Genomic DNA, 26,520 nt, shown 5'->3' with positions numbered 1-26,520 from the left:
CACCCTGGATGTTACCAAGGGAACCGTTGTGTTTTAAAACAACTGATTGTAAATTATTGAAATGTGTTTTTCCAGCCCATTCTCATCCACAGTGGTAAAAGGAGAAATTATTTACTCATGACGCCATTATGATGTTCTGTTAAAATAGATTTTCACAATTAAAATGTAAAAAAACCCCAACCATTGGTTTCAACCATTAGATGTTAATCAATGATTCTAAAACTCCAAGATGTCTCACTTAAAGGAACTAAAAGGACCAGTTCCCTCCTCCAGGACTAATGAGCAGCAGCATCATGTTTGGGGTTGTCAGCTGTTCCTCACCTCACTGGACAGCTGCAGATCATGTGCAGTTAGCTGGTTTGGTGACATCTGGGTGGACTCCTCAGATCAGATGCCTCCTGTGTGAGACCAACATCTGTGGGAATCAGGAAAAATGATCTGGAGGTAATTCATAACACGATTTTTCATTTTTGTAGGTACTTATATTTCAAGAGGTTCATTCAGTAACTTGAATTATATTTAAATATCTAAATTCACAGATGTATTTATTAACATTATATATTGACATATTTGATGCACACTGAAATATTTATCGCTCAGTCGCAAACAATTCATATACTTTTATTTTCTAGGGAAGTTTGTCTCTACGTTTTGTGGGATTTGATCAAACGATGCTTCTGCACTGGTCTTCATGCGCATAGTAAGTAAAAAAATATTTAGAGCTATAAGTGATTTCGCTGGGTTCCTGGTTTGAGAATTAAGAATTACAATTAAGATTTTAGCCAGGCTTAAAGGACAATAAAAACCTTGAACTCAAAGGAGACGCAGCTTTTCAAACAGTGTGCTAGCACAGTCAACACAGATCTCCCGCGAGCAATGTGTGTTCATCAAACACACAAGCACAGAGAGGAGGGGTAAAAATAACAAAAGGAAAGACTGAGAAAAGCAATAAATGTTGCATAAAAAGGTTTCATTTGCTATTTAACAGTAATGCGATTTTTTTCAAAGTCATGCCATTTTCCAGTATGAGTCACCTGCAGACGGACCAAACTCTGTGTCCTCTAACTAAAGATGGGAATGACTTATTTCCAGGTAAACGTCTCAAAAACAGTAGGTACATTTGGACTAACTGTGTTGTTTTTTAACTCGAGTCTCTCCAACATCCCATAGGTTTTTACATAATGACTCAGTTCAACATTGCCGAGTTGGCGAGGAGAGGGACGGTGAAGAAGGTGCCCGGAACGACATCTCAGCATATCGCATATAGGATTGGCCCCGAGTTTAACTTCAGGATAAACACCAGGTAAACGCTTCTGACAGGGACCCTTCACCAGAAGGAGACTAAAACCTATGCTCAAGAGCAGTGAGGTATTCCAAAATGTTTGCATGACACATTCATTTCGAATAGAGCTATATTTGGTTTCCAAGAATATATCGGTTTTATAATAAAAGCCAAGTAAATATCGCGAAAGGTTTAATTTAAGGACTTGGAACAGCTTTAAGTGTGACTGCAAGTGGGATTATAGTTTATTTATATACATTATTGCCAGTTATGCTACAATCAAAGTCAATGAATAGTCAATATGAGCGTGTGTGAACATCACAATTGCTTTCCTGAATTAATAAATGTTGTCGAGTGGATGAGCAAATGATTTAAGTACTCACTCATATAGACATTATATCAGCGCTCTTTCAACACCTGCCTTGCAAATTAAATTAGAAAAATAGAACTGTTGTGGTACACATGGAATATTAAAGTCTTTTAGTCCTTTGCTGTGTTTAGGTTTATATGACAGCTTGGTTCACAACATTTTTAGTTTTAAGGCTCCTCATTGGAATGGCAGTACAATAAAAGAATTACAAAAAAACTTTGAGTAATTTAAATAATTAAACTCTATAATTCCTATAATTAAATGTATGCATGGTTTGCATTTTTTCTTTTATTACCAATGACTTTACATGACTTTTCTAGTCTGTGATTACATTATTATCACTATAGATAGGAATATATAGGAATTGCATACCAAATAAAATATTTTAGAGCCTGACTAAATGTATAAAAAAAATGACTTGTCATTGTCATGTTATTAATGTACATTACTTTTCCTGTTCTACAAACCAAAATTATTAAATTCCCTATTTTTATGTTTTCCCAAGTTTTCCAAGAACTCCAGAGCTTAAAGATTATTATTAAATACTATTGTTAATGCAAAAAACTAAATTAAGAAATATAATTCCAGTTCATATTTTAATTTTAGTTGTGTTATCTATTATTTTAGTTTAAACCCGGTGTGGTTTTTAAATAATTTTAAGACATCTTGTGGCTCACTTGGAAGTTTGCCGAGGCCCCCTAGTGGGCCTTGGGCTTCTGATTAAGAGCCACTGTATTATTGCTTTCCCCAGTGATAGAGACTTGGTGTTTGCAATCTCCCCTTTATCAGAAAATCTCTAACCCGGTAACCAAGGCAACGCTTGAGATTCACTTGTACTGTTGACATGTAGTGACATCTACTGGTCATTGATGGAACTTCCTCTGTCCATGGTGCTGAATTATAAAGCTAAATCATTAATATAATAATAATAATAATAATAATAATTATTATTATTATTATTATTATTATTATTATTATTATTATTATTATTATATTTTAAATTTAATAATAGTGAATACAAAAATACCTCATCATTCCATGGAACATTGCAGCACTTTTTAAAAAAAAATTTTGATAACAGATATAAACAATATGGTATCTGATACCATTATAGTTTCATTAGATCACAGCAATTTTTTTTGTTAGATCGAACCATGCTAATAACGTTCAGTGTGGTATATTTTCATGTCATGCAGATATTGTAAAATACGTTATCGATGCTAACCTGTACAGCCGGGTAAATCCAGATATAATTTCTGTTCGTAATCTGGTCTAATTGAGTCTTGATATTGTTCTTTCGATCAGATCTGCATTTCCCACGGGGCTGCCTGAGGAATTAGCATTTTCTGCAACCTATCGAATGAGTGGAAATACTCACAAGAAGAGTTGGAATTTATGGCAAATGCAAGATCTGAATGGAAATGAACAGCTTGCAGTCAGACTCAACGGGGAGGCCCTGTCGGTGGAGTTCTCTTACAGAACCCAAGAGAACAGACAGATGACGGCTTTATTCCCTTACCAAACACTCCTCTTCAATTCTCAGTGGCACAAGATTGTATTGCTTGTCAAAAAAGGTTCTGTGAGCCTGATAACAGACTGCACAGCAACAGATTCACAGCAGCTGGCACCCAGAGGACAAGTAAACCTAGATGGATTCACGCATATTGGAAAAATGAAGGACAATTCAGCAATAGCTGTGCCGGTAAACTTTTCTTTCTTATCCATATTTACAAATTAATTTACAACTCTATTTATGTTTCCATAAGGCCTTCCATTACTGTTTTCGTACACAGATATTTATGCGTCCCTCAAAGCCCTTAAAAATGTACAATACATCCAAACCATAAGCACACATGCACATTTTCTTCTCGATGTTTTTTTGTCATTACCTTATTTTCTTCATTGATTTATAAAGCGCTTTCATACAACTATCGGTTGATCCAAAGTGCTGTACAATCCAGCTAAAGTAAATTAAAAACAACAACAAAAAAAATCAAAAAGAAACATCAGAAAACTGAATATAACAGCTATCAACAAAAGGTGTATTTTAAAGCAGGTGTTTAAATAGTGGTATCATTATAAGATGTGAGTTTGGAGGCTGTTTAAAGGCTCAGCAGCAGACTGTCTCTTTAAATGGATCTGGATTTTGCCAGATACATTTCAGCAGATATGTGGGAATTCTAGCAGTGAGATTCTAGTCGGACAGCTGGCCTGCTTAAAAAGTCTGAATTTTTCCTCACAACAGTACTCAGCAATAAAATTTGCAACGTCGAGTTAGATCCAAACAAAACATCTGCGCTTCTCTTTCTTTAAGCCGTATCAGACCTGTTATTTCATTAAGTCTACAGTCAGTCTTTGTGTAAATATACATTTTGCTTTTTATGTTTGGAGAATTTTTAAGTAGCTAAATTTCATAGGTTATAATTTACAAGATTGTGGGTAACTGGTGCCTTAAAAATTTATGGCCACAATTTTGTATTATTACTTTTAAAAAATTAGGTATGTACTCTGCCATTCAAACATTTGATTTCTGCAAGGTTTTTTTTTGAAGAAGGATTTTCACCAAGGCTGTTAAATGCAGTAAAAAAAAAAAAAAAAAAAAAAATATATATATATATATATATATATATATATATATATATATATATATATATATATATATATTAAATAACTTTAACTTTTATTTTAATATATTTATATAGAGTGTAATTTATTGCTATGTTGTCAAAGCTAGATTTTACAGCAGCATTTACACCAGTCTTCAGTGACATATGACATATGAAATTATTCTGATTTACATTTCTTATTATTATTAACGTAAAAAAACCCAGCTTTGCAGTTTAATATTTTTGTTTCAAGATCCTTCGATAAACAGAAAGTTGAAGAGAACAGCATTTAATTGTGAAATGGAAATCTTTTGTACCCTTATAAATGTTTTCACTGCCACTACTGATCAATTTAATTCTTCCTTGCCGCATGAAAGCATTAATTTCTTTCAAAAATAAAACTTTCTGACCCCACGGTAGTTTAAAATCTCAGCATATATCTTTATATTGACAGGCATGAGCTTTGTGCCTTTCCTAAAGTAATGATCTCAGTAACTTTTGTGTAACTTTTAAATTAAGTGTCACCAAATGATATATGCACATATTATGAGCTTAATCTACCACTACCATCAACAAGAAAGCTCATTTAAATTCATTGTTCTGCAAAAATAATTTTCAACTAAAAGAGCAGCATAAAAAGCTCTTTTTTTAACAAAAAAACGAATCAATCTCTTTTTGAACATTACACATTTTTGAACATAATAAGCCAATGATAAACAATTCAATACGCCCCGCAGGCTCACATTAGCATGATGCTTTTTGATGGTTGTTTGTCTGTTGTTTTAGTTTGAGCTGCAGTCAATGCTGATCCACTGCGACTTAAACATCCCGCAGAGAGACACATGTGGTGACCTTCCTGCAAGGAGAGAGGTGAGACATGTCTAACATCACAATTTTAATCTAAGAAGCTAAAAAGCTTAAAAAAAAACGGAATGTAATGGTACAGCTCTACTATTTGAGCATTCCCACTCTGTCTCCCGAAGACCCATTAGTGTTTGTTAACAGAGGTCAAATGTCACCGTCTAGTAAAATTTCCCGCCGTCTATTCGAATGTCTGCCAGACTCCTCCTCTCACTGCGCCCCTGTCTTCCAATCACAGTCCCAGAACAAAGCACCTCGTGCATATTTATGAGCACTCTGTGGTTATGGTCTCTCTTGAGTTCAGATAGTTGAAAGGGGATTTAGTTGGGTTTTCTTGGTCGGGGGGTCCGTCAACCCAGCTGATCCCAGAAAACAGGGGCTTTTGTGTCTTCGGGGGAAATTATGGCTCGCACTACAGGAGTGCGCGGGCCCTTTTTACTGATTTTGTTGGAGATAACCATCATTTGCACGGCGCAGGTAAATGCAACCCTTCTTTGTTCGTTTCCTTTAGATATCCGAGGCAGAGTTTCAGGTGAGTTCTTGTATTTTCTGCATATGCAAGATGTTTTCAGCGGAAATAGAACCACACATGCCGTAGATTATTATAGGCTGCATTTTTGCATCTGTTTGATCCATACGTTATAAGATGCGAATGCACACCTGTTGCACGGCAGGTGGTTGAACTGTTTGTTAAAACTTTTTAGCATGCTTAAACTTAAAAATGATTTGTAGAACTTTTTTTAACCCACTGGATCGCTTTAGTTTTCATATTGCATGAACGTTGTATTAATGCATCTAAAACATGTGACCTCACTGTAGGAATATGACAGCATTGTTTACTTATTGTTTTTGAACAGAGGGCTGGAGGCGGCCCTGCTGGTCCTCCCGGTGTGCCTGGAATAGATGGTATTGATGTGAGTTAAATTTGAAAAAATGTGAATATAATTTAAAATATAAAGCAATTCAGTGACCAAAACATTACTCATTGCGGAAGACCTAAAAGTATATGTTTTTTTTAATTTGCAGGGTGATAGAGGCGACACCGGTGAAGACGGTTCGGCTGTAAATATCAGTTTTCTTTTGTCATGCATATTATAATTCGCTACATATAAGATATTTTTGCATCTTACACACTGTAATTTGAAACCAAAGGGTCCTGATGGAGATCTTGGAAAACCTGGTTCTGCTGGACTTCCTGGATTACCTGGAGCTGATGTAAGGAAACACTTTAAAACATCTTTTGGATTTTCTTTGAAACATTTTAAAATTGACAGTCTTCTATGGGAAAGCAAACCTCGGTTTCGCAGAGTTCAGTCAAGGGTGGGCGGCACTCTTAGCCAGGTCAAAAATGCAGGGAATTTCTCATGCCGGACCGAAGCAAAGACCAAAGGAAAAAGGTCTGTCCAGCAGACAACAGGGTTTTTGTTTAAGCACGGACACCCGAAGCCTGGACTTAATTAAAGTGGATTCCCTGAGAAAATGGAAGTAGGGTTCAAGAAAATATCCACTCTGGTTTGAGAGGTGTTGAATGACAAGTCTTTTTGGCATTAAGTTCTGTGACTAATTGAGTAATCATTGGTTGATTAATGTTCGAAAAAGGTTTCATGCCGCAAAACATCCCCTAAAACATAATTTTCATTTAAAGACTGTCATCGTTTGCTGCCGTAAGAGGTAATAATGTAACATTTCCCCTCTGTGTTCATCAGGGATTGACTGGCCCCACAGGAGAACCAGGCCCCGATGGCCCCCCAGGACAAAAGGTGAGCGACTAATGAGCTTCTCGGTTTTCTGCTTCAGTAGGAACCAGAGCTCAAATCAGTGTACTACTGACTGGCCTTGCACAGGGAATTAAAAGTCTTTTCACATGACCACTAGCTCCTAATCCTGTCTGTGTGCTCACTGATCTGTGCAGCCGAGTCAGATTCACTCACTCAACGATGCTCAAACACGGCACCTCACTCTGCCTGTAAAGATTCTCTGCCTTTATGTGATTTTAATAGTAATAGATTTTCTGTGACTTTCAGAACACTATTTCTATTTCCTAGGTTGTGTGCCAAATTTTGCAATATACACTTATTCTATGCACTTTATACTCGGCTGTATATGAATTGTATAAGGCTATTTTGTCACCCAACATGAGTCTGATAGCTCCTCCCCCCTCCAGTACGTAATTAAAGCGCCATAGTTAAGTGCATTAATTGACCAATATTTCACACTTAGTTCTTTTGGTTAATTAAGGACATCATATCAACACACTAATCACACTGCTTACAATAAAAACAGCATAGAATAGCATGAATAGGGACGCATATGTATATAACATTTGTATATAACATTACATTTATGTATAATTTATGTAAAATTATGTTTAAGTCTATAAAGTGACTTTGTGTGATCGAAACAGGGAGAACCTGGCAAACCTGGACCCAGAGGAGGGGCGGTAAGCCTAATCTTGTTCTTTCGACATTTATTAAAAACACTTTAAGCAGATAAGTAGTTGTAAACAGTTTTAAAGCTGATTTGTACCATCTTTGCCTTAATGTGACAGCTGCTAACAGTTAGTCAAAAGAAATCTACTTTATGTTCAGTAAATATAAATTGATTTTGCATAAACATAACTTATAAATGGGGAAACTATATATATATATATATATATATATATATATATATATATATATATATATATATATATATATATAAAACTTTGAAAAAAACTTCTTTGTCTTTGTCTTTTTAGGGTGTTGGACCTGATGGACCAATTGTAAGTGGCTTTTGTTTTCATATGTGGGTTTTTCTTTGGGTGATGGAAACAGAGGTTTACATTTGATGTGTTTATACAGGGCCCACCAGGACCAGGAGGACTTCCGGGTGAGCAGGGAAAAGTTGGACCCCCTGTGAGTGACTCTGATTGGTCTCTGGGTTTTTCCTCGTCAATTAATAATAATATAAACAGTAATAATATAGTTGTGCAGTTCAAATCTCACTCCGAATAATCAACCACAGAAATGCTTACAGTAAAAAAGCATTCAGATCAATTAAAAATGTCACGTTTCTCTTTGTAAAACAGGGAGCCATGGGTGTGAGAGGGCCACAGGGGCCCCGTGGACCAACAGGCCCCCGTGTGAGTATTGCAGTTATGAATTACCTTTCATCCATTTCATCCTGGAAGAAAAACATCAGTCAGGACTTATCATGAATCTTCACTTCATTATCCTACACCAACAAAAGTCATTTTAAAATTCCGATCATAGTAGAAATAATTGTTACGCTAGATAACATAAGGTCAAAACGATTCATTTTCAGTTTAGAATGTGTGACAGAAACATCATTATATACAGCCTAATTATGAACATCATGTAGAGCAGAAGTTATGATTATGAAACAACAGGGTGGCACAATTGCTTCCTTAACTAATTGCCCTTTATTTCCTCCAAAATAAGTGAAAACTGCTCTAAGTATCTGTTCTATCTATTTAAAGGGTGCTGCAGGGATGCTGGGTGGAACAATGGAATTGGTAAGAGGAAATTACTAGGTGCTCCATAAAACCTTTTGTTTCACACTATGAAAGTCTTATTGTTTTCAAAATCCACATTTAAAATATGTTTTGATAAACATGCTCCAAGATGACTGTTAGATGTGTGCCGGATTGAGTGACGTAAAATGACTCCACATTGTTTTTTCTGATGTTAAGTGCCCTAACGCATGCCCACCTGGATCTCCTGGTCATCCTGGCTTGCCTGGAATGAAGGTAGGTTTTCCTGTAGATGGGAATTAATGTAAATCAATATATAATTAATTTGTAATAGATATAAATTTTAAATGATTAAAAAATACATTCTAAAAATAAAACACCAATTTTATAAATAAATATGCGTATACAAATGATAATGATTATTATTATTTTATAAAAAAATTAATAAATGCACATGCTTTTGAATATGTATTTTAAATAATACATTTTATAAACTGTCCTCCTGCCCGCTGTTAGGGTCATAAAGGGGTGAAAGGAGAATCTGGAGAGCCTGGCAAACAAGGGCACAAGGTAAGAACTTTGTTTACAAAAAGAGAGGAACCAGAAACATCTGGGTTTTTGTATGTGGTGAATTTGAATATGGATTAAGCAATCGGTCTGTTGTTATGAGAAAGCATCGCGTTTGAGACACTTTTTATCCAACTGTGACATTTTCGAGATCATTACGGAGGTTCATTTATAATTAAGGACTGATGCTCAGGCTGAATTAACATGCAGGGTGTATTTAAATGCTGTCTATTAAAGTACTGTATAATAAATACACTCTATTGGTGCATGAAGAATAATGAGGGATTTGAGTTTTGTAGGAATAAGTTAGTGTGGTGACATTTAATTCACTTGTGGCTGCTTGCTATAATCTCCTCCAGAATCAGCACATTTGTACATTATTTACCTCACAATCAAACTTTGCAGTAAACAGTATTATGCTAAATCAATCAATCTATCTGTCTATCTTTCTATTTATTCTCTATCTATTTATTAGTCATTGTGTGTTTTGAGGCTTTTTTGGATTTCAGTGTCTAACATGGCTTTCTTTTGTAGGGAGAGGAGGGAGATCAGGGGGCACCTGGAGAGGTCGGAACTCAAGGCCCAACTGTATGTGCACTTCCTGTTTGTTTAAGCAATGTACACTAAATTGCTAAATTGATCCAGCAGCTATATCTTGATCTGGTCTTAAAGCCTTGTTCCAATTATGTACTCTCAGGGGCCGCAGGGAATTCGAGGTTCCACCGGTATGCTTGGCTCCAAAGGAGAGACGGTAAGATTTTGATTAAATAAGCAGTTCAGGAATATAATATTATGCCTTTAGTTTATGTCACAACATGAAGGGGGAGGAACATTTTCATTCTTGAGAGCATTTGATTGGACAAATACTTGCACACCCTGCATACAAGATGAGAATCAATATTTTTGTAAATGTTTAATGGAAGGGAAAGACTACATTGTAAATGCATTTATATAAACTAAAAGTCGTAATTTCATTTACATTTTATATGGAGACTCAAAATGTCACTAATCAAAGGAATGGTTCAACTGAGCATGAACATTTTGGCATTTACTCGGCTTCATGTTGTTCCAAACCTGCATAAGTTTCTTTATGTTAAACATGAAAGATATTTTATAGAACCAAACTGTTGTTGCTTCCCCACTGACTTCCATAGTAGGGAAAGAAATGCTATGGAACTCAATGGGGACCATCAGCTGTTTCATTACTAGCATTTAAAATATCTTCTTTAATGTTCAACATAAGAAAGAAAGACATGATGACAAAAGCTTTAGGCAAACTATCCATTTAATGGAAAAAAAAAAGGAAAAATTAGAGTGGCATTAGATGTTTTACTGCAGCACAGCAACAGTCATCAAAAGCTGATAACGAAGAAAAAAAAATGCAATACAAAACACAGAAAATAAATAAATCTGAAAATGAGTAATATTGTTATTCTTTTTACAGGGGCCTCGAGGTGTTGATGGGGACCCTGGGCCTCAAGGTGTTGCAGGAGCCACTGTAAGTTCAAAAGGAAACCAATATAATCTAAAGTTGTGAACAGACATGAAACAGGAAAGTTCTGCTTCTCATTCAAAGTCGAAGGCTTTGAAGACAGTCTGCTTCAGCGGTGGGCATAACTTGATGGCAAGGTGATGTCCTGAGCCTTGGGTGTAAATAAACAAATCAATATTAGTAAATATCTGTGGTATGTGCTTCTTTTTTTCTAGGGGGATCGAGGCCAGAGAGGAGTAATGGGAGAAAGTGGCCCTAAAGGCGAACAGGTACGTGTACAACTATCATAATAACAACAAAAATTGCAGGTTTAAGAGGTTATTCTTTATTAAATTAGCCTTTGAGAAGTTGGGATTTGAGAATAAATGGGATTTTGCCAGGTAGGGCAGAATCTAGATTCAACATCCTTTTAGTCCTGAAATAACATTCAAACGTCCAACCAAAGTTTTTCCAGAAACATGCCCTATTCTGGCTATTTTTGTTGTTATTATGATAGTTGTCATATTAAGGTTAATATGTATGGATTTGAATAAATCTCTTTATCTCTTTCTGCAGGGACCTCAAGGGCCAAGAGGCAACAGTGGTCTTCCAGGGCCAAAGGGAGACGGTGTATGTAAACAAACTTTCACTTCCTTTAATGACAATGCACACAAATGCTGCTGGTACCAAGGTACAGTGGTGGTGTCAGACAACACGAAAAAGTAGCAGTATTTTTTTGTCAGTGTAGATAAAATGATTTACTTGAACACTTACTTGTATGCATCCAAACAGCACCAATCTGTGTTTTTCTCCAGGGTTTGCCAGGTGTGGATGGGCGTGAGGGAATCCCTGGCATGCCAGGTACCAAGGTACAGCAAAATCTGGCTTTCGTCATTTCCAGAACATGGTTATGGAAAAAGTGGTAATAATGGCATGGTTTTTTTTTTTTTTTTTTACTTATTACAGGGTGCTGGTGGAAAGCCTGGAAGCCCTGGGGAAGTTGGCCTTCAAGGACTTCCTGTAAGTCTTAATGTTAAAAAAAAAGAAATGCATTCAATATATGACTGTACAGAGGGTTAAAAAAATTCCAGTGAATAATAAAATCAAATAAATCAAATACAGTATGTTTAATGGTTTGAGCTCAGTAGTTTTTTTTTTTTTTTTTAATATATTTTGCATAATTACTGTTCTACTGTATTTTCAATCAAATAAATGTGACTCCTTTCAAAAACTTTAAAAAGTGAACTTTAAATGGTCATGTATCCTAAATCTCACTTTCTTTCTACAGGATGCAGCACTAGGCACTTTTATTTTATCCCTGTCAGACATACATAGTCAAATTCTCATGTTCAACCTGTCTCCTCTAAAGCTACTAAGCAGACAAAAAAAGTCAATAATTTATTTCAATTTCACATTTGTGCTCCATTTCATGGCAGATTATAAAATACTTCTGACTTTATCCAGCGTGATGTCAGGTCTTCATGACTAATTCACATCATCGTTAATTTCGAGACTGTTCAAATCCACCCCTTGGATTTGACTTTGATCTAAAAGTACAAAGAGAAGGCATTTTACCTCCTTCAGGAGATGTAGCATTGACGACTGCATTTTAACATTTAGTGGCTTTTATTTCGTGTCTGCAGGGTTTACCAGGAAGCCCAGGACCGAAAGGTGGAGGTGGGGAAAAGGTGAGAGATGTTGCTAAATTTATCTGTGCTCGGTGCAGAGTCATCACATTTTTTAACACCCTGAACAAGGACCATGAAGCATGAAAAATTTTCCTTATGTCTCAGAATAACTGGCTATTAAAAAAAAGTAGGTTGGTTTTAGCATGTTTCCAGTATAAACAATTTAGCTGATACAGATATTTTGTGATAACTTAAAAATGGCTGATATTAAAATCTATACTTTGTGTCTAAATACATAAAAAAGAAAAATCACTAAAAACAAGCATTTGAAGTGCTACACATGAATTTTGGCATCACAAAATTATAACTTGCTAACAATTACATTTAAGTGTTATTTTAGAATTAAAAATATCCAATATCAGCTTATCCAATACTTGCAAATAAATGAAACAAATCTCCATCTGATATAATAGCAATGTAACGTGCGTAACTAGTTGTTTTTTTCTGTGGCTCTTCTAGCATTGTTTGTTTCAGTGGCCCAAAACATTATTTTTGCAACTTTCAATTTGATGCCATTTTACGCTACTTTGAAGCTTTAAGCAACTATGTCATGCACATGTTATTATGAAAATTACAGGGTAATGCAGGACAACCGGGCCTCATCGGTACTATGGGATCTGCAGGTAAACCGGTAGGTAAACCATCCAATCGTTTTGCTATTAGTATACAGGAATAGATTATCTGACAAAAAACGCCTCTGTTCAGGGTGAACGTGGAGAACAAGGAGAAGGCGGACCCATTGGGCCTATTGGACAACCTGTGAGTACCCAATGCAGTATGACCAACAGCTAATGGACAGGCTAGATGTGTCTTTACTCATCAAAGAATATTTCCCAAATGATGAGAGTATCCTGCTGTTTAGGGAGACCGAGGAGAGCAGGGGCCACCTGGGCCAATGGGAAAACCAGGAGCAAGAGTAAGTGCATAATCTGTATAATGATATTCACTTTCATCATGTGAATTACTGAACAAAGTAAAAGCCCTCGCCTGTACAGAGATGGGGGTCCTAAAGTTGCTCAGAGGTTTCCCTTTAACATAACACCTTGTTGTAGGTGTTTCTACATAACATAGAAAGAAACGATAAATATTTGCTAGCTATACAATTAATGCGGATAGTATAATTCAAATTAATTGCACCTGAAAGACTTTGAGAAATGTTGGAGTTCAAATGTCAGATTTTACGCACATAAATATCCAAGAAGCAAAGACTTAACTGCAAAAATAATCACTCTTAATCAGTATTGTTTGCCTTTTATCCAAAACAAAATCATAACACCCATATTTTTTTTTTTTTTTTTTCGGTTTCTGTAGTTTTGTTTAGCATCATTGGTAAATATTTAGTTTTAAGCATGGAATATACTAAAACTTATTTCTAAAAAGGAATAATCTCACAGTTCGGCTTGTCAAGCCAATTCATAGTGCATTAAGGATGTTTAGATATTTAGTTACTGGAAAATGAGACAAAAATAATGAATTAAAAAAAATGATTTTGTTCTATGTTAGGGAAACTACCGACATTAAAGAGATCTCATTTGCAGTTTTTCTTTCCTATAAGCTGGCAGCAAACCCAAAGTTCAAAACAAGTCACAGTTAGCGCTACGTTTAAATTATTCTATTATTCTTGTGTTCAAAGAGAAAGCAAGTAATTTTGACATCCACTAAGCTCAGTCGCTTTTACTTATTTAGACTGTTTGGTGCGCAGCGAATTCAAAAAAACTTTTCATGAATAGTCTTTTAGGGGAATTTGTGACTTTTATATTATGCTAATTTGAGGGTCAAACCAAGGCAAATATTCACAGTACTGAAACGCAGACACTGTGGGTAAGAGGGGAAACATCATGCTGTGTCCCATGGAATAGATCGAAGCCAGCGGTCTCTCTCTTGAATGGGATTTCACCTCACAGTTTTCACAGTAAAGAGTAAACAGTCAAAAGAATGTCTCACAGCAGTGTCTCTCAAACAGCCCTCTGTTCCCCAGCCGTTCCCATGAGCACACGCACACAAACATTCACCATCACACTTCAAAGGTTTAAACATGACTGTGTGAATATTGTCAACCTTATTTTTATAAATTAAAAATTAAGGGTTTCAGCATGTTGTTTGATTGGAGTTTAAAAAAAGAGAAATTTTTTTGAAAATACAACTTCTAATAGATCTCCATTACTTTTTAATTTATTCTACACAAAACAAACAAACAAAAAAAGCTTAAGGCTTGAATAGTTCTGCTACTGACCACTAGAATATAGAAATAACATTTACTGTATCTTCTGATCACAATGCAAAATAATTACGTTCTTTTAAATTCATAATGTTCAACTATATGTTGATATATTCAGCTGTTGCTATGTATGTGTTATGTATGCTTATTTATTATCCTTTATTTATTGATTGATTTCCAATAAAATACCTTTTATAATGACACTTTTTGATCTGTAGAAATGGAAAAAAATATGAAATTACAAAAAAACTGCATCCGTGAAATGACTTAGTTGGCTGAATTGAATAGAATGGCTTGGAACATACAGGAACGTAACCAGATTAAATCAGCAGCGCAGGAAACAATGGTGGAAACAAATATCAGATTTATCAACATTTGCCACCGTCCTGATCTTGCATTTTCTCAGACCGCACTCTTTTTAAAAATGCATGAGAGTGTTTTTGCAGGGGAACTAAAGGATTCTGCAGCTCTTTATTGACAAAGGTTTTTCAACCTTTCTTATCTGTTTGGAATTCCTGCAGTGAGGCAAGAGGGAATGAAAAAGACATCAACCAGAATTTTACAGTGAACCCCAGACTCTGACTGCACGCCATCTTACATTGATTGTCTTTTCAGGGTCCTAAAGGTGACTTGGGCTTGCCTGGACTTCCTGGACCACCGGGCCTGCCAGGAATAAAAGGAGATAGGGTGAGGATGACTCTCCTTGCCACATTTGAAGATATTTTTTTTGTCATTTCAAAATACCTTGTTACCTTTTTCAACATGATTTTCTTTCCTGGCGAACCGATAAAAACGTGCAACCCTGACTTGTTGCGGTCAGGAAATCTAAAAGGTGTTTGTATCCCAACAAAGTGCACTTGGGGTTGCTACATTAACATCCCCGTAACTATTATTATCATCTGCGGCTCTTTAAAAACAGCTAACCTCTTTATATACATTGTTCTCGCTCAATTAGATAGTGAGGGTTCTACTTCGCTAGCCTTTAAGGCACCTCAATTATTATATGCTCCCATCGGTGTTTTAAAGTTTAAAAAGCTTTGAAAGTACAATGAGGCTTTTGAAAATCAAATCAGACCGTTTTAGACCCCATGGTTTCCTTAATGCATTTGGAAAAAAAAACGATGTAGGATTTATCGAAAGAGCAAAATGCTGAGCGTACGTTATTGCATAATTGTTGTTTTAAACTCTTCAGACACATGCTTTCGGTTAAATATTCAAAGGAATTCATTTCTGAATGTAATATTACACAGGGTGATTCAGGAGAACCTGGACCAAAGGGAGAACAGGTAAGAGCATGATTCGCGTTATCAGCAGAACTAAACCGAATACATCAAATACCTTAAAAAGTAATGCAAGAAAGACTCAATTTATAACAGAACTTATGCATATGAATTGATCTCTCTCTTGGTGATGATTTTTATTGTAGGGCGCTCAAGGTGACGAGGGGACAGCAGGAGACAAGGGAGATGTTGTGAGTAGCTACATACAACTACTTAACTCATAGTATGAATGTTGTATGCTAACGTAAGATTTTTGAAATATTGTAGTGCACTTTAATTCTTATGCTGCTTCTACACTTAGGGTGACCCTGGCCAACCTGGAGCTAAAGGCGAAGTGAGTTTTTGATCAGCATTCTTTCTTGAATATTTATGCGTTTTTGGCAATGGTATGCTAGGCTGTTGGATATCCATGAAAATATTCTGAGGCTTTATCTTGGCTCACTCTAGCCCTTAGATGTGACACTGTACTGAAATGATTATGTAAAGACCCTAGCATTACATCCATGTGTGCACCTCTGGTGTAAATTCAGGTTGGTAACCTAGGGGATCCGGGTAACAGAGGACCAGAGGGAGCCCGTGGACAGCCTGGCATCGAGGGGCCTCCTGGTAGTCCTGGACCACGTGGCATGCAGGGGAACAGAGGAGCTCCAGGACCTCGTGGCACACAGGGACCGGCGGTATGTTTGCAACCTTTCAAGGACAGAGTGATTAGCAATTCCTTCATAAACCAAGGCTGTGTACGGTTACTAAAAAAAAAAAAAAAAGTTTTGTCTGTCAGACAAATCTCTCTGGTCATATAAGATGCATTATCAATGTTCTATCTGCTTTTAAAGACTTTTTCTTGGTCATTTTCATTGTTTTGTTGCACATTATCATGATTTCACTTCGCATGACCACTACAGTTCAAAAGTTTGGGGTCAGATTTTTTTTAAAGAAAATATTGTTTACACACTTTACAATAATGGATCATTAGTTAACATGAACTAAGAACGAACAATACTTCTACAACATTTATTAATCTTAGTTAATGCTAATTTCAGAATTTACTAATGCTTTATAAAAGTTAATGTTTGTTAAATAAGTTAATGCACTAACATGAATTAACAATGAATTATCTTTTTTTGAAGTAACGTCAGCAAAGACGAACAAATACTGTAATGAATGTATTGTTATTGTTTGTTCATGTTAGTTAATACATTAAGTAATGTTAACAAATGACACCTTACTGTAAAGTGCTTCTGAAAAAAATATTTATCAAAATTGATCAAAAGTGAAAGTTGAGACATTCATAAAATATTTACAAAACACTTCTAAAATATACCAAAAATGCTGTTTATATTAAGCATCACATTTGTTAAACTATTTACTTAAGATTCTAATAATGTTTCACAATATTACAGTGCAACCTTGTTAAGCTAAAGAGACTTTGTTAAAAAAATAATAAGTCATACGGACCCTAAATGTTTCAATGGCAGTGGTAGAACATCGGTAGTGATCATATTGCTATTTTGCTAGCTCATTCAGTGTGTAATCTTGCCGACTTTGAAACAATTTTCCAGTCCAATATAGTGGCTATAACTTTGTTGTGTTAAGCTCAAGTCAAAACATGTTTAATTGGCTAAAAATGCCGTTCGTGAGCGCAATCATAAAATGAACATCATTTAATCCTTATCCAGTAATCATGAATGACAGGAAAGTTTTAGAAACTAAAAATTCGGTTGCCAAAATGTGTGGAAACCCTGTAGTTTTTTTTTGTACGCGCTCATTTCATTTGGTAAGTTACATAAAAAAAACAGTAGCGTGAAATATCCTGCAGCTTTTAAGAGCACTTAATTCCAGCTCCAATTTTTTTTCGTTTCTATTTTCTAAAGCGGAGCTAATTAGCGGTCTGAAATGTGATGAATTGATCAGAATACGGTTCGATTTCGTGTGATTTTCTTCCAAACAACTCCTCCTGTGTTTACAGGGTAAAGAGCCGAGTGATCAGCACATCAGACAAGTGTGCATGCGCGTTATGCAGGGTGAGTCTGGAAGCGAAGATTTTTATCATTTCAGAAATAAACGTCATTTCCCTTTTAAGCACGCAGAGCCGCGCTTTTGCCATCAGAGGATTGGAACTTTCCAGGCAGAAGAACACAGGAGTGAGATGAATATAAGGAAAAATTTGTGTTTTGTTTCAAAGATTCTTTTTGATTCTACCCTGATGAGCAGAGACACTTTACTAAAGTTAGCCATCAGTTCTGCCTCTCTCTAAGTCCTCTTGCGCACAGCCGCAGGTTCCCTCATGACTTTTTCATTCACATCTCACTGAAAAATTCATTTCGGTTTCGGCTGATCTGCACTTTTTGCCTCATAGTGATGAGTTTTCTCCTTCAGCTCCCGCTTTCCTCCGCCAAACCCTCTCTGAAAAAGCTCAGTCAAGCATCGCGCCGCATACATTTTCAGGACGTTTTCTGACTGAAAGTTGAAATTCACTGTACCCTAGCTCTTGCTCAATGGCTCAGGCCCTGGGATTGGATTCTTTACATCATGAATAAATCGGTCTGCCCTTTTATCCCTTCGCACAATAGAAAAGGAAGTTGTAAAAACGGCAGCAATGCTCTTCTTTTATGCTCAATTTCCCATAGCAAATTGAAAATGTACAAGAACACCATTCAAAGAATGAATGAGGACAAATGAAAGGAGTGGGCTTTAACGGCGTTCTGCAACAGAGCTTTTAGTGAATATTGGAAGCTGGCAAATTATCTGCTTTTTCACATCAAAATATTAGAGCTATAGTGAAATAAAATTAGTCTAGGATCTTTTTTTTGCTTCCAAAACATGAAGCAACTTACTGCGTGTGCATTAAAAAGCAGATGAATCCAGTCGTGAGCAACCTTAATAGGTCTATTCATCAACACCAAATCAAGCAATTTCATGAAACACAGCCTTTGTTATTTTCTTTAATTACTTCTTAATTATAAATTCATTTTATTTGCACACAGCATTTATAGACCGCATGGGTCAAAATTCATTAGGATATTAATATAGCTTGTAAATGTCCTACCATAAATACATAAAAATGTAATTTGCAAGAATCAACATTTTGTCGACTTCCTTTTTGTCTGTGGAACACGCACACAAAATTATATTTTAAGAAATGTAAAGGTTTTTCTTTTTTTGGGTCTATACCATGGACGTCAGTGATAAACAGAACTGCTTGGTTACAATAAAAAATATTATTAAAATATCTTCCTTTGTGTTACACAAAGTCAGTCAGTCATAAGGGTTTGGAACAACAGAAAGTAAATGATGGCAGATATCCCTTTTGCATATTACAAATGTTAAAGGAATCTCAACCATGGCTTTACAATTTTTTTTTATCAAATATGTGAAATATATCAAATGTAGCATAATGTAACAGCAAAATTTCCAATGTTGAGGCTGTAAAAAGCACTTGAAGCAGTGAAGCACTTTCTCATTGGTTGTTTGCTGTTAAGTGACAACTGCTCGTAACACTTTAGCATTTCATGCACTTTTCTTAAATCAAGGTTAAAATAGCTTAATTATTATTTAAGTGAAGATTCACCTTATATTCTAAATGCACATTTTAGATCATATTTTCAGCTTTTCATCCATACAAGAAAGTAATGTTTCATTAAAATATCATAACTGGATCTTCCGGTGATACTGCAGATTTCTCTATGGTGATGTATGCAGGATTTATCTAATCATTTAATCCGTTTAAACCCCACTCCTGTAACCTCACATTCATCCGCCCCATTTAGCACCGCAGTGCCTTCTACAATCCAACTAGCAACCGATGCATAGAACCAAGTTCATGGCCTGCATTTTTGGTTTTTTGCTAATCCATTACCCACAAATACACATCCACATTAATAGAATAAAAGATGGTGCGGCTTCCGTTTCATTGCAACTTTTAAGTGTAGTGTACAGTGAAGGAATCATGAAGACAGAACAGGAAGATGCATCGTCCTCAAGGAGGCGCCCTAACATTAGTACAGAGACACAACGGACAGAACACAAAACAGTTAGTCTGCAGAGTTAGACGACTCTAATTAGTGAGTGCAACTGCAAAATCAATGGATAAATGAAATAAAAATGAGCTGTGCTAATAGCAGGGTGGTGTTCACACTCATTAGCGCATTTGGTCTTTGCCATTTCAGAGCAGCTGGCCCAGTTGGCAGCCAGTCTGAGGAGACCAGAGTCTGGAGCGGTCGGACTGCCAGGCAGACCCGGCCCCCCTGGTCCTCCCGGACCCCCAGGTGACAGCGGCTTCCCTGGGCATGCTGGTGCTAGAGGACTCCCGGGACTCAAAGGGCCTCCGGGACTTTTGGGTCTCAAGGGGCCGAAAGGTGAGTCATTATAGGACTGTGATTTCAGACCGCTTTATAGGATTCTAGTTGATCCTGAAACGACAACTAGAGCAGGATACAAAAAATTGAACTTGAAAACTCAGAACTTGATGATAAGCTAATAACAGTATTGAATGTAAATGTAAAATAAATAAGATATAAATAAAAAGATCAAATATTTGTATTTGCATACTTGCATGTGATCATTAGCCAACATGAAAGCAGTGTCATCATTCAGAAACTAATTAATAAGGTTTTAAGTGTTTTTTCCTTTTCATTTTTTTTATTTTTTAGCTTGTCATTTTAGTGTATCAAGTTATCATGATAAACATGGCCAGCTAGCTGTTATTTATTTATTTTGTTTTTGTTTTATTATATTTCAGCTAGCATCTAAGTCACGAAAAGTATTTGTTTTGTTTTAGCTTCAGTTTAAGTTTTAATTAACATTTGGAAGTTCTCTGTCATTGAAGCTAAGTCAACTTATTAAAATATTAGCTTTAAAAAAAAAGTCATGTGTAAAGGCACAGCCGTGTCAGCATTTCTAGTCCTGAACTAATGTGTGCGTGTTGCAGGTGAGATGGGAGACAGAGGTCAAAGGGGACCTACGAGTCGGGGACCCAAAGGCATGCCGGGACCTCCAGGACTACCAGGTCAGTTCTGACAGTTCAGTCATATCCAGCTTCCCTCAAGTGAAAGGAAATCATAGTATTATTGCATAAATGGAAGGGGCATTAATGAATATCATCTGCAAACCAATTCAGTCTGAAACAACTCAATTTATTTCTAAAATGATGTTGGAGATATATTTAGCTCCATCCTGGTAATAGACTTCTGAAAGCAAAGTTAAATTGGTGTTAAATGAAGCTGTCAGATGTCTGATGAATTGGAGGTATACGAAACCTTCTGTTGTCTTTGTATCTGTGTCACTGACACTTACTGTCAGTCGAATGAAGCTGTCTGTTTGAACAGGATTTCTCTTGCAGTCGTTATCCAGTGCTCTAATTGTAACAGACAGATCTGCAGCAGTGCTATGTGCCAGTGCCATGCAGTATTTCAGATTTTTATTTTCAGGTTTTCTATGGCAAAAAAACAAGCATTCGCATAATTCAATTAGACATTTTAAAAAAAGTTATGCTAAAAAAGTAAAAATTTACTCACCCTCGTGTCATTTCAAACATGCCTGACTTCAGTATAACACTAAAGGAAATATTTGTTTATTTTTTTTTTTTTTTAAGGCGAGAAATAAATGTGGACAGACACTGAAAAACAAAAATAATGCAAAAAGCCGTAACGGTAGCTTATAATGTAATAATGAGAATGACCTTAAGCTTTGGCCTTTTGCAATCTAAAGGATTTTAATGGGAAATGTAGTGAGGTTGAAGATGATTTACCTGTTTCTGTCTTGCAGGTGAACCTGGAAAACCAGGATACGGCCAAGATGGGCGTGATGGAGAACGGGGTCCGCCTGGTACCCCCGGTCAGCCGGGCGTTCCTGGACCTCCTGGTTCAGCCGGACCACCTGGTTACTGCGATCCTTCGGCCTGTAATCTGAGCGCAGGTGCTGCCCATCAGTCCCTCAAAGACTCTAGCATGAAGGGACCGGGCGGAAACTAAGAACTTCACTGTTCGGGACGTTCAGAGAGACTCAGTTACAAGCTCTGAGAAGAGCACAAAACAGTATCGCCTTTGCAGATAGTTTTACAGCTGCAATGCCTAAAACACCAACTTCCTGCGTACAGAAAATGGCTACATTTCTTGATCCAAACAAATGATTTGTTTTTTTGCCCACCTCAAGTTATCTGCTGGTGCAAATGAACTTTCACAGAACTTATTGTCCATCTAGTGTTCTCCTGAAAGCCATTTCCAAATGTTTTTTTTTTTTTCCCTCAGCTCATACTAAATCTGCTCTAGGAAGTGAACAAACATCAATGTGGCCTTCAGACCGGAGGCCTTTTTAATTTCTGTGTGCCAAAGATAAACCTGCCAGAAATATTGATGGTGCTGGAAGTTCATAACCGAAACGGCTGCCAGAGACCTGCTGTCAAAAACAAAAAGGAGAGAGAATATATATATATAGATATGCTGCAATGTATTCTGTACATCTATGTAAATGATTTAAATGGGGTTTTGTAAGAAATTAACTTTCCCTGCCAAGTAACATCGGTGTGATTTATTGTTCCAGGATTGTTGATGCATGACCCTTTTGTGACATATACACTCAAGAGAAATGCAGACGTGTCATTTCATGGTATTTCTATTTATTTTACATAGGTGTTCGATGACGAAGTTTGTACAGAGATCCAAGGGAAACACATTTGAATGAATGCGATGTTTTTATACGAATTCAAAATAAACGTAGGTCTCAAACATTCTCATGCTTTTTCCCCTTCAAGTAACACTTTCTCATTGAATAGCCCGAGTGCACTTATCGCAGCTTTTTTTTCCACACTCTTTCTCACTTAAATAACTCATTACGTGTCAGCGCAAAAATGTTGGCACAAACACATTTCGATTGCTCTTTCAGCGTAGATGCTAATTTAGAGACGCAGGCAAACCGAAATCAGCAATTAATCAGAAACAAAACTCAAATGAGGGAGATGTTAGGTTAGAATTACATGAAATGTCATTCAGTTCAATTAAAACATGCATACACACTAGACAATGGTTAAGCATTAAGTTAATGCATGTTTAATGAAATTGAATGTTAATTGAAAAGAGACATTTCATTACCATTTAAAGTGGACTCGAAAAGCATTTGGATGCTTTAATGCAATGGCGTGTATCTAAAGCAAACATTCATTGTTATTATAAATGTTTTAAACAATAATCATTTAAATAGTTCAGATAAACAAAAAGTGCTTAAAATGTACTCATTCTTGATGCAAATGAGTTTGTTTCTTCATCAAAACAAAGAAGTTTGGCATTATACTGTATCACTTCCTCACCGATGAATTGTAATTAACAAGTAAGTCCATAGTCCTTTTGCCTGAAGGAAACTATATTATAGATAGAGGACTTGTATTTCAACTGGACGCAACATTTAAATAAAACAAAAAAAACCCAAAATACAATGATGGATTTGTTTATTGCAAACATGCAGATTTTTACTTCACAAGACATAGACTGAAGATCTGATCTGTCATGTGGATTACATCGCTATCAACCGTTTATACTCTCATTCTGACGGCACCCATTCACTGCTGAGCACCAGGATCTACTGTAAATTTCTGATGAACAAAAACGCCTATATCTCGGACGGCCTGAAAGTCAAGCCTTTTATTTTTAAGCAAATGTTAATTTTTGGGTGCACTGTTCCTTTAAGTGCCCAAATTCTTTCTGAGGCCACTGGTCATATTCGCATCTAATGCACTCAACAATCTAAACGACAACAATGTAAGTGGAATGCTGAAAGGCCGAACTTGAGCATCCTGAAAATGCAATCTAATGCGCAATATAGCAAATCTTTGTACAGCCTATAATCTAAAAGTTAAATATTAAAAGGTATTACGATTTGGCATAGAGTCACACAAGCATGAGAAACACTCAATACAGTTAAAATAATATAAACAAATATCATACATCACGCAACTATAAGCTAAACATTCCTCAAATCAAGTCTCTAACTCTAAAGTAATATTATTGAACCAAACGTGTTAGTACATTCGTAGTTAAACCCACAACAGTCTCCAATAGTAATAGTTCTCAGCTTTCTCCTACCGTTTAAACCGAAATCCATGCTTTTATTGTCTCTCATAAAGTACATATTGATTCACAATGGATTGTGTCAGAAAAATATAGTTGCATATCGAGAGACGCGTAAGACACTACTGTTTCACGATGAACGTTAAATTAAATACATTTATTAAAACAAATGTACAATTATATAAATATCCAAACCAAATGCATTTACACAAGCACAAAGAAAAAAAAAAAAAAAAAAAAAGGAACTGATAGAGGATGTATGGTGCTGCATCAGACCACAATGAGCATTCATTCTATTGAGAACAGAACCATACTGAAACAGAATCATCTTCCAGATATTCCATCAGGTGATGCAATGCATATCAGGTAGATGTGGCGTTTTGTCTTAAGACTGTCCTTCAAGTAAGTCCACAGGTTTAGCCCTTGAGAAGAATATTGTATCCACGCTACATGTCATTAATAGCCCATTTCTGTAATTGAAACATCTCTGGATGATGGTAAAACGACACAAATATATTTTTAGGATAAATAAAATGGTTAACGGTACTAACAAAAAAGAGATGCTCTGAGATGCTTACTTGGAAGGATTCTCTGTATACGTGTTAGACAAGCAGTTCAACCATCTCTCACAAGAGTCATGCCCTGAACCAAAAATGTTTGTAACTCTCAGCAGAGGTAATATGGTACATTACATATAGAAATAAAAAGCATAAAATGAATGAGTAAAACAGCAAAAAATCTGTTAAGGATTTGCTTTGTCACACTTAACTGTAGGTGCAATAGAAAGAAAGAAAGAAAAGGAAGAAGGGATTTCTGCAGTTCTTAAAAAAAAATAGACCTTCCACATATTGAGGCCTACTTAAATCAGAGCTTTAATCAAGTCATGCAATTTGAAAAAAGTTTTGGTTTTGATTTCTGAAACAAACATCTAAACATCCTTAAATCAAGATATATTACTTTGGATGCAAACTGAACATAACAAGGACAAAAATTGTGACTTTATGATTAAAACTAGAACAAATATCTGTCACTGAGGTGTGAAAACTCGTTTTTCCCTTTCAGTTAAGTGTTTCAGATTTTTCTGAGCCCAAAAAATTGTATTCTTCTTATCTTACTGTAAATTATCTTTAGATATTTACCCTGGAAATCTCAACCAAAATAAATGAGAAAGAACAGTACTTTCTACAGCGCGAACAGAAGTTAGTCAAATATTCTGCAGCAGAGCTAGTCAAGCAATAATATTTTGTGTGTTTGTTTGTTTTTGTAAAATTAATAAAAAAATAAATGGAGATCAGTTTTAATGCCAAACTTTGAAACATTGATACAAGGCTAATACAAGATAAACTGTGTTACATTCCACGTGTTTACTTCTTTACTTGATCTTAAATGTACCTTCATAAAAAAAAAAAAAAAAAACAACTCAGAAATCCTGGGAGAACGGAAGAATAGAGAGAAAGCAAGAAAGCTGTAATGGAGGAGACAGGGAAGAATTAAAAAGTGAAAGTAGCACAAACACACTAAAAGCAGAACGTCACAAAACTGACATCTGCCCACATGACTCCAGCAACCTTCATCTTCACAACGGAGGCAGATGGATGAAGTCAAAAGATTCAATGAATCGCACGCGCCTTCGGAAAAATCTCATCTTACCGATGCTGGATCGAGATATTACAGACATCTATAAAATAAATAAAAACTCAATCCAGACTGCAGTCTGAAAATTGTACACAAATAAATAAACGAACAAACTGAATTACACAGAAACATGGTCTTAAAACACATCGCTGCCCGTGAAAAGTAAACTATACAAAGTTTGATGTTAAGTGGCTTGCCATTTGTTAAACTGTGAATATGTTGTCTTATAAAAAAAATATTCAAGTAACATGGAAGGACGCTTTCCATACAAAGCAAAAGAAATTAGAGATAAATATATTCAAATGCAAAGATAAATATATTCAAATGCAAATAAAAAGCACTCCACGTCTTTTTTTGGGAAAACCAAACAAGGTATGTGACAAAATATACATACAACACCAGTATGAAGGTGTTCAAACAGTCAGAAAAAGGAACAGAGCTTATTTTCCTGTAAACAATTAAAGCTTATTAATATCATGAACGGATTTCACCTCACCAGCACTGGCCAAAACAGCAAAATCATACAGTTATTTCTTTTATCGTTGTTTGCTGTGTACATACAAATCTGATACTACTTTGAAGGATGTTTTGGACATAACATGGAACATAGTTTTATGATTTGGAAATAAAGACTAAAGAACAAGAAACAATTAAGAGATATTTTGCATTCATCTTTATAATTTTTCTATGTTGATAATTTAGAGTTTATGAGTTATGCGGATTACATAATTTATATTTAAAAATATTTTTGAAAATGTTTTTGTAATAATTAAATATTAGAACACTACAGTACAAAACAAATGAAAATTATATTTAACATTAGTATTTTAGCATTTATTTACTATCACTAAACAGAAATATTTATTGATTATAATTTTACTAGTGGTCTTGCATGTTTTAATGCATATATGTGTATAACGTATATATGTGTATGTATATACATATACATATGTATACATGTGTATATATATATATATATATATATATATATATATATATATATATATATATAT

General features: G+C 35.7%; 1 protein-coding gene across 1 annotated transcript; it reads left to right on the top strand.

Moving 5' to 3' along the window:
• Positions 1 to 305: 305 nt before the first annotated feature.
• Positions 306 to 26,331, top strand: col9a1b (collagen, type IX, alpha 1b). The gene is made up of 38 exons (XM_043254618.1): positions 306 to 444; positions 633 to 700; positions 1,009 to 1,092; positions 1,171 to 1,303; positions 2,958 to 3,354; positions 5,045 to 5,128; positions 5,631 to 5,651; positions 5,977 to 6,033; positions 6,146 to 6,181; positions 6,272 to 6,334; positions 6,826 to 6,879; positions 7,524 to 7,559; positions 7,857 to 7,880; positions 7,960 to 8,013; positions 8,187 to 8,240; positions 8,598 to 8,633; positions 8,811 to 8,867; positions 9,108 to 9,161; positions 9,693 to 9,746; positions 9,856 to 9,909; positions 10,603 to 10,656; positions 10,866 to 10,919; positions 11,206 to 11,259; positions 11,445 to 11,498; positions 11,596 to 11,649; positions 12,273 to 12,317; positions 12,895 to 12,948; positions 13,023 to 13,076; positions 13,180 to 13,233; positions 15,151 to 15,222; positions 15,786 to 15,821; positions 15,962 to 16,006; positions 16,117 to 16,149; positions 16,346 to 16,492; positions 17,782 to 17,836; positions 19,982 to 20,170; positions 20,743 to 20,820; positions 21,579 to 26,331. Exons 1-38 carry the CDS (start codon positions 434 to 436, stop codon positions 21,782 to 21,784), a joined length of 2,769 nt encoding a protein of 922 aa, XP_043110553.1. The 5' UTR covers positions 306 to 433; the 3' UTR covers positions 21,785 to 26,331.
• Positions 26,332 to 26,520: the final 189 nt, after the last annotated feature.

This window comes from Puntigrus tetrazona, chromosome 13 (genome assembly GCF_018831695.1).
Source record: "Puntigrus tetrazona isolate hp1 chromosome 13, ASM1883169v1, whole genome shotgun sequence".
Classification (NCBI taxonomy): Eukaryota; Metazoa; Chordata; class Actinopteri; order Cypriniformes; family Cyprinidae; genus Puntigrus; species Puntigrus tetrazona.
This window is presented reverse-complemented; position numbering and strand designations above follow the sequence as displayed.

Bases quoted from the DNA above. Each gene is read 5' to 3' on its own strand.
- col9a1b (XM_043254618.1), top strand. The intron at 11,499-11,595 runs GTACAGCAAAAT...TACTTATTACAG, and splicing joins CTGGCATGCCAGGTACCAAG to GGTGCTGGTGGAAAGCCTGG. The intron at 11,650-12,272 runs GTAAGTCTTAAT...TCGTGTCTGCAG, and splicing joins TTGGCCTTCAAGGACTTCCT to GGTTTACCAGGAAGCCCAGG.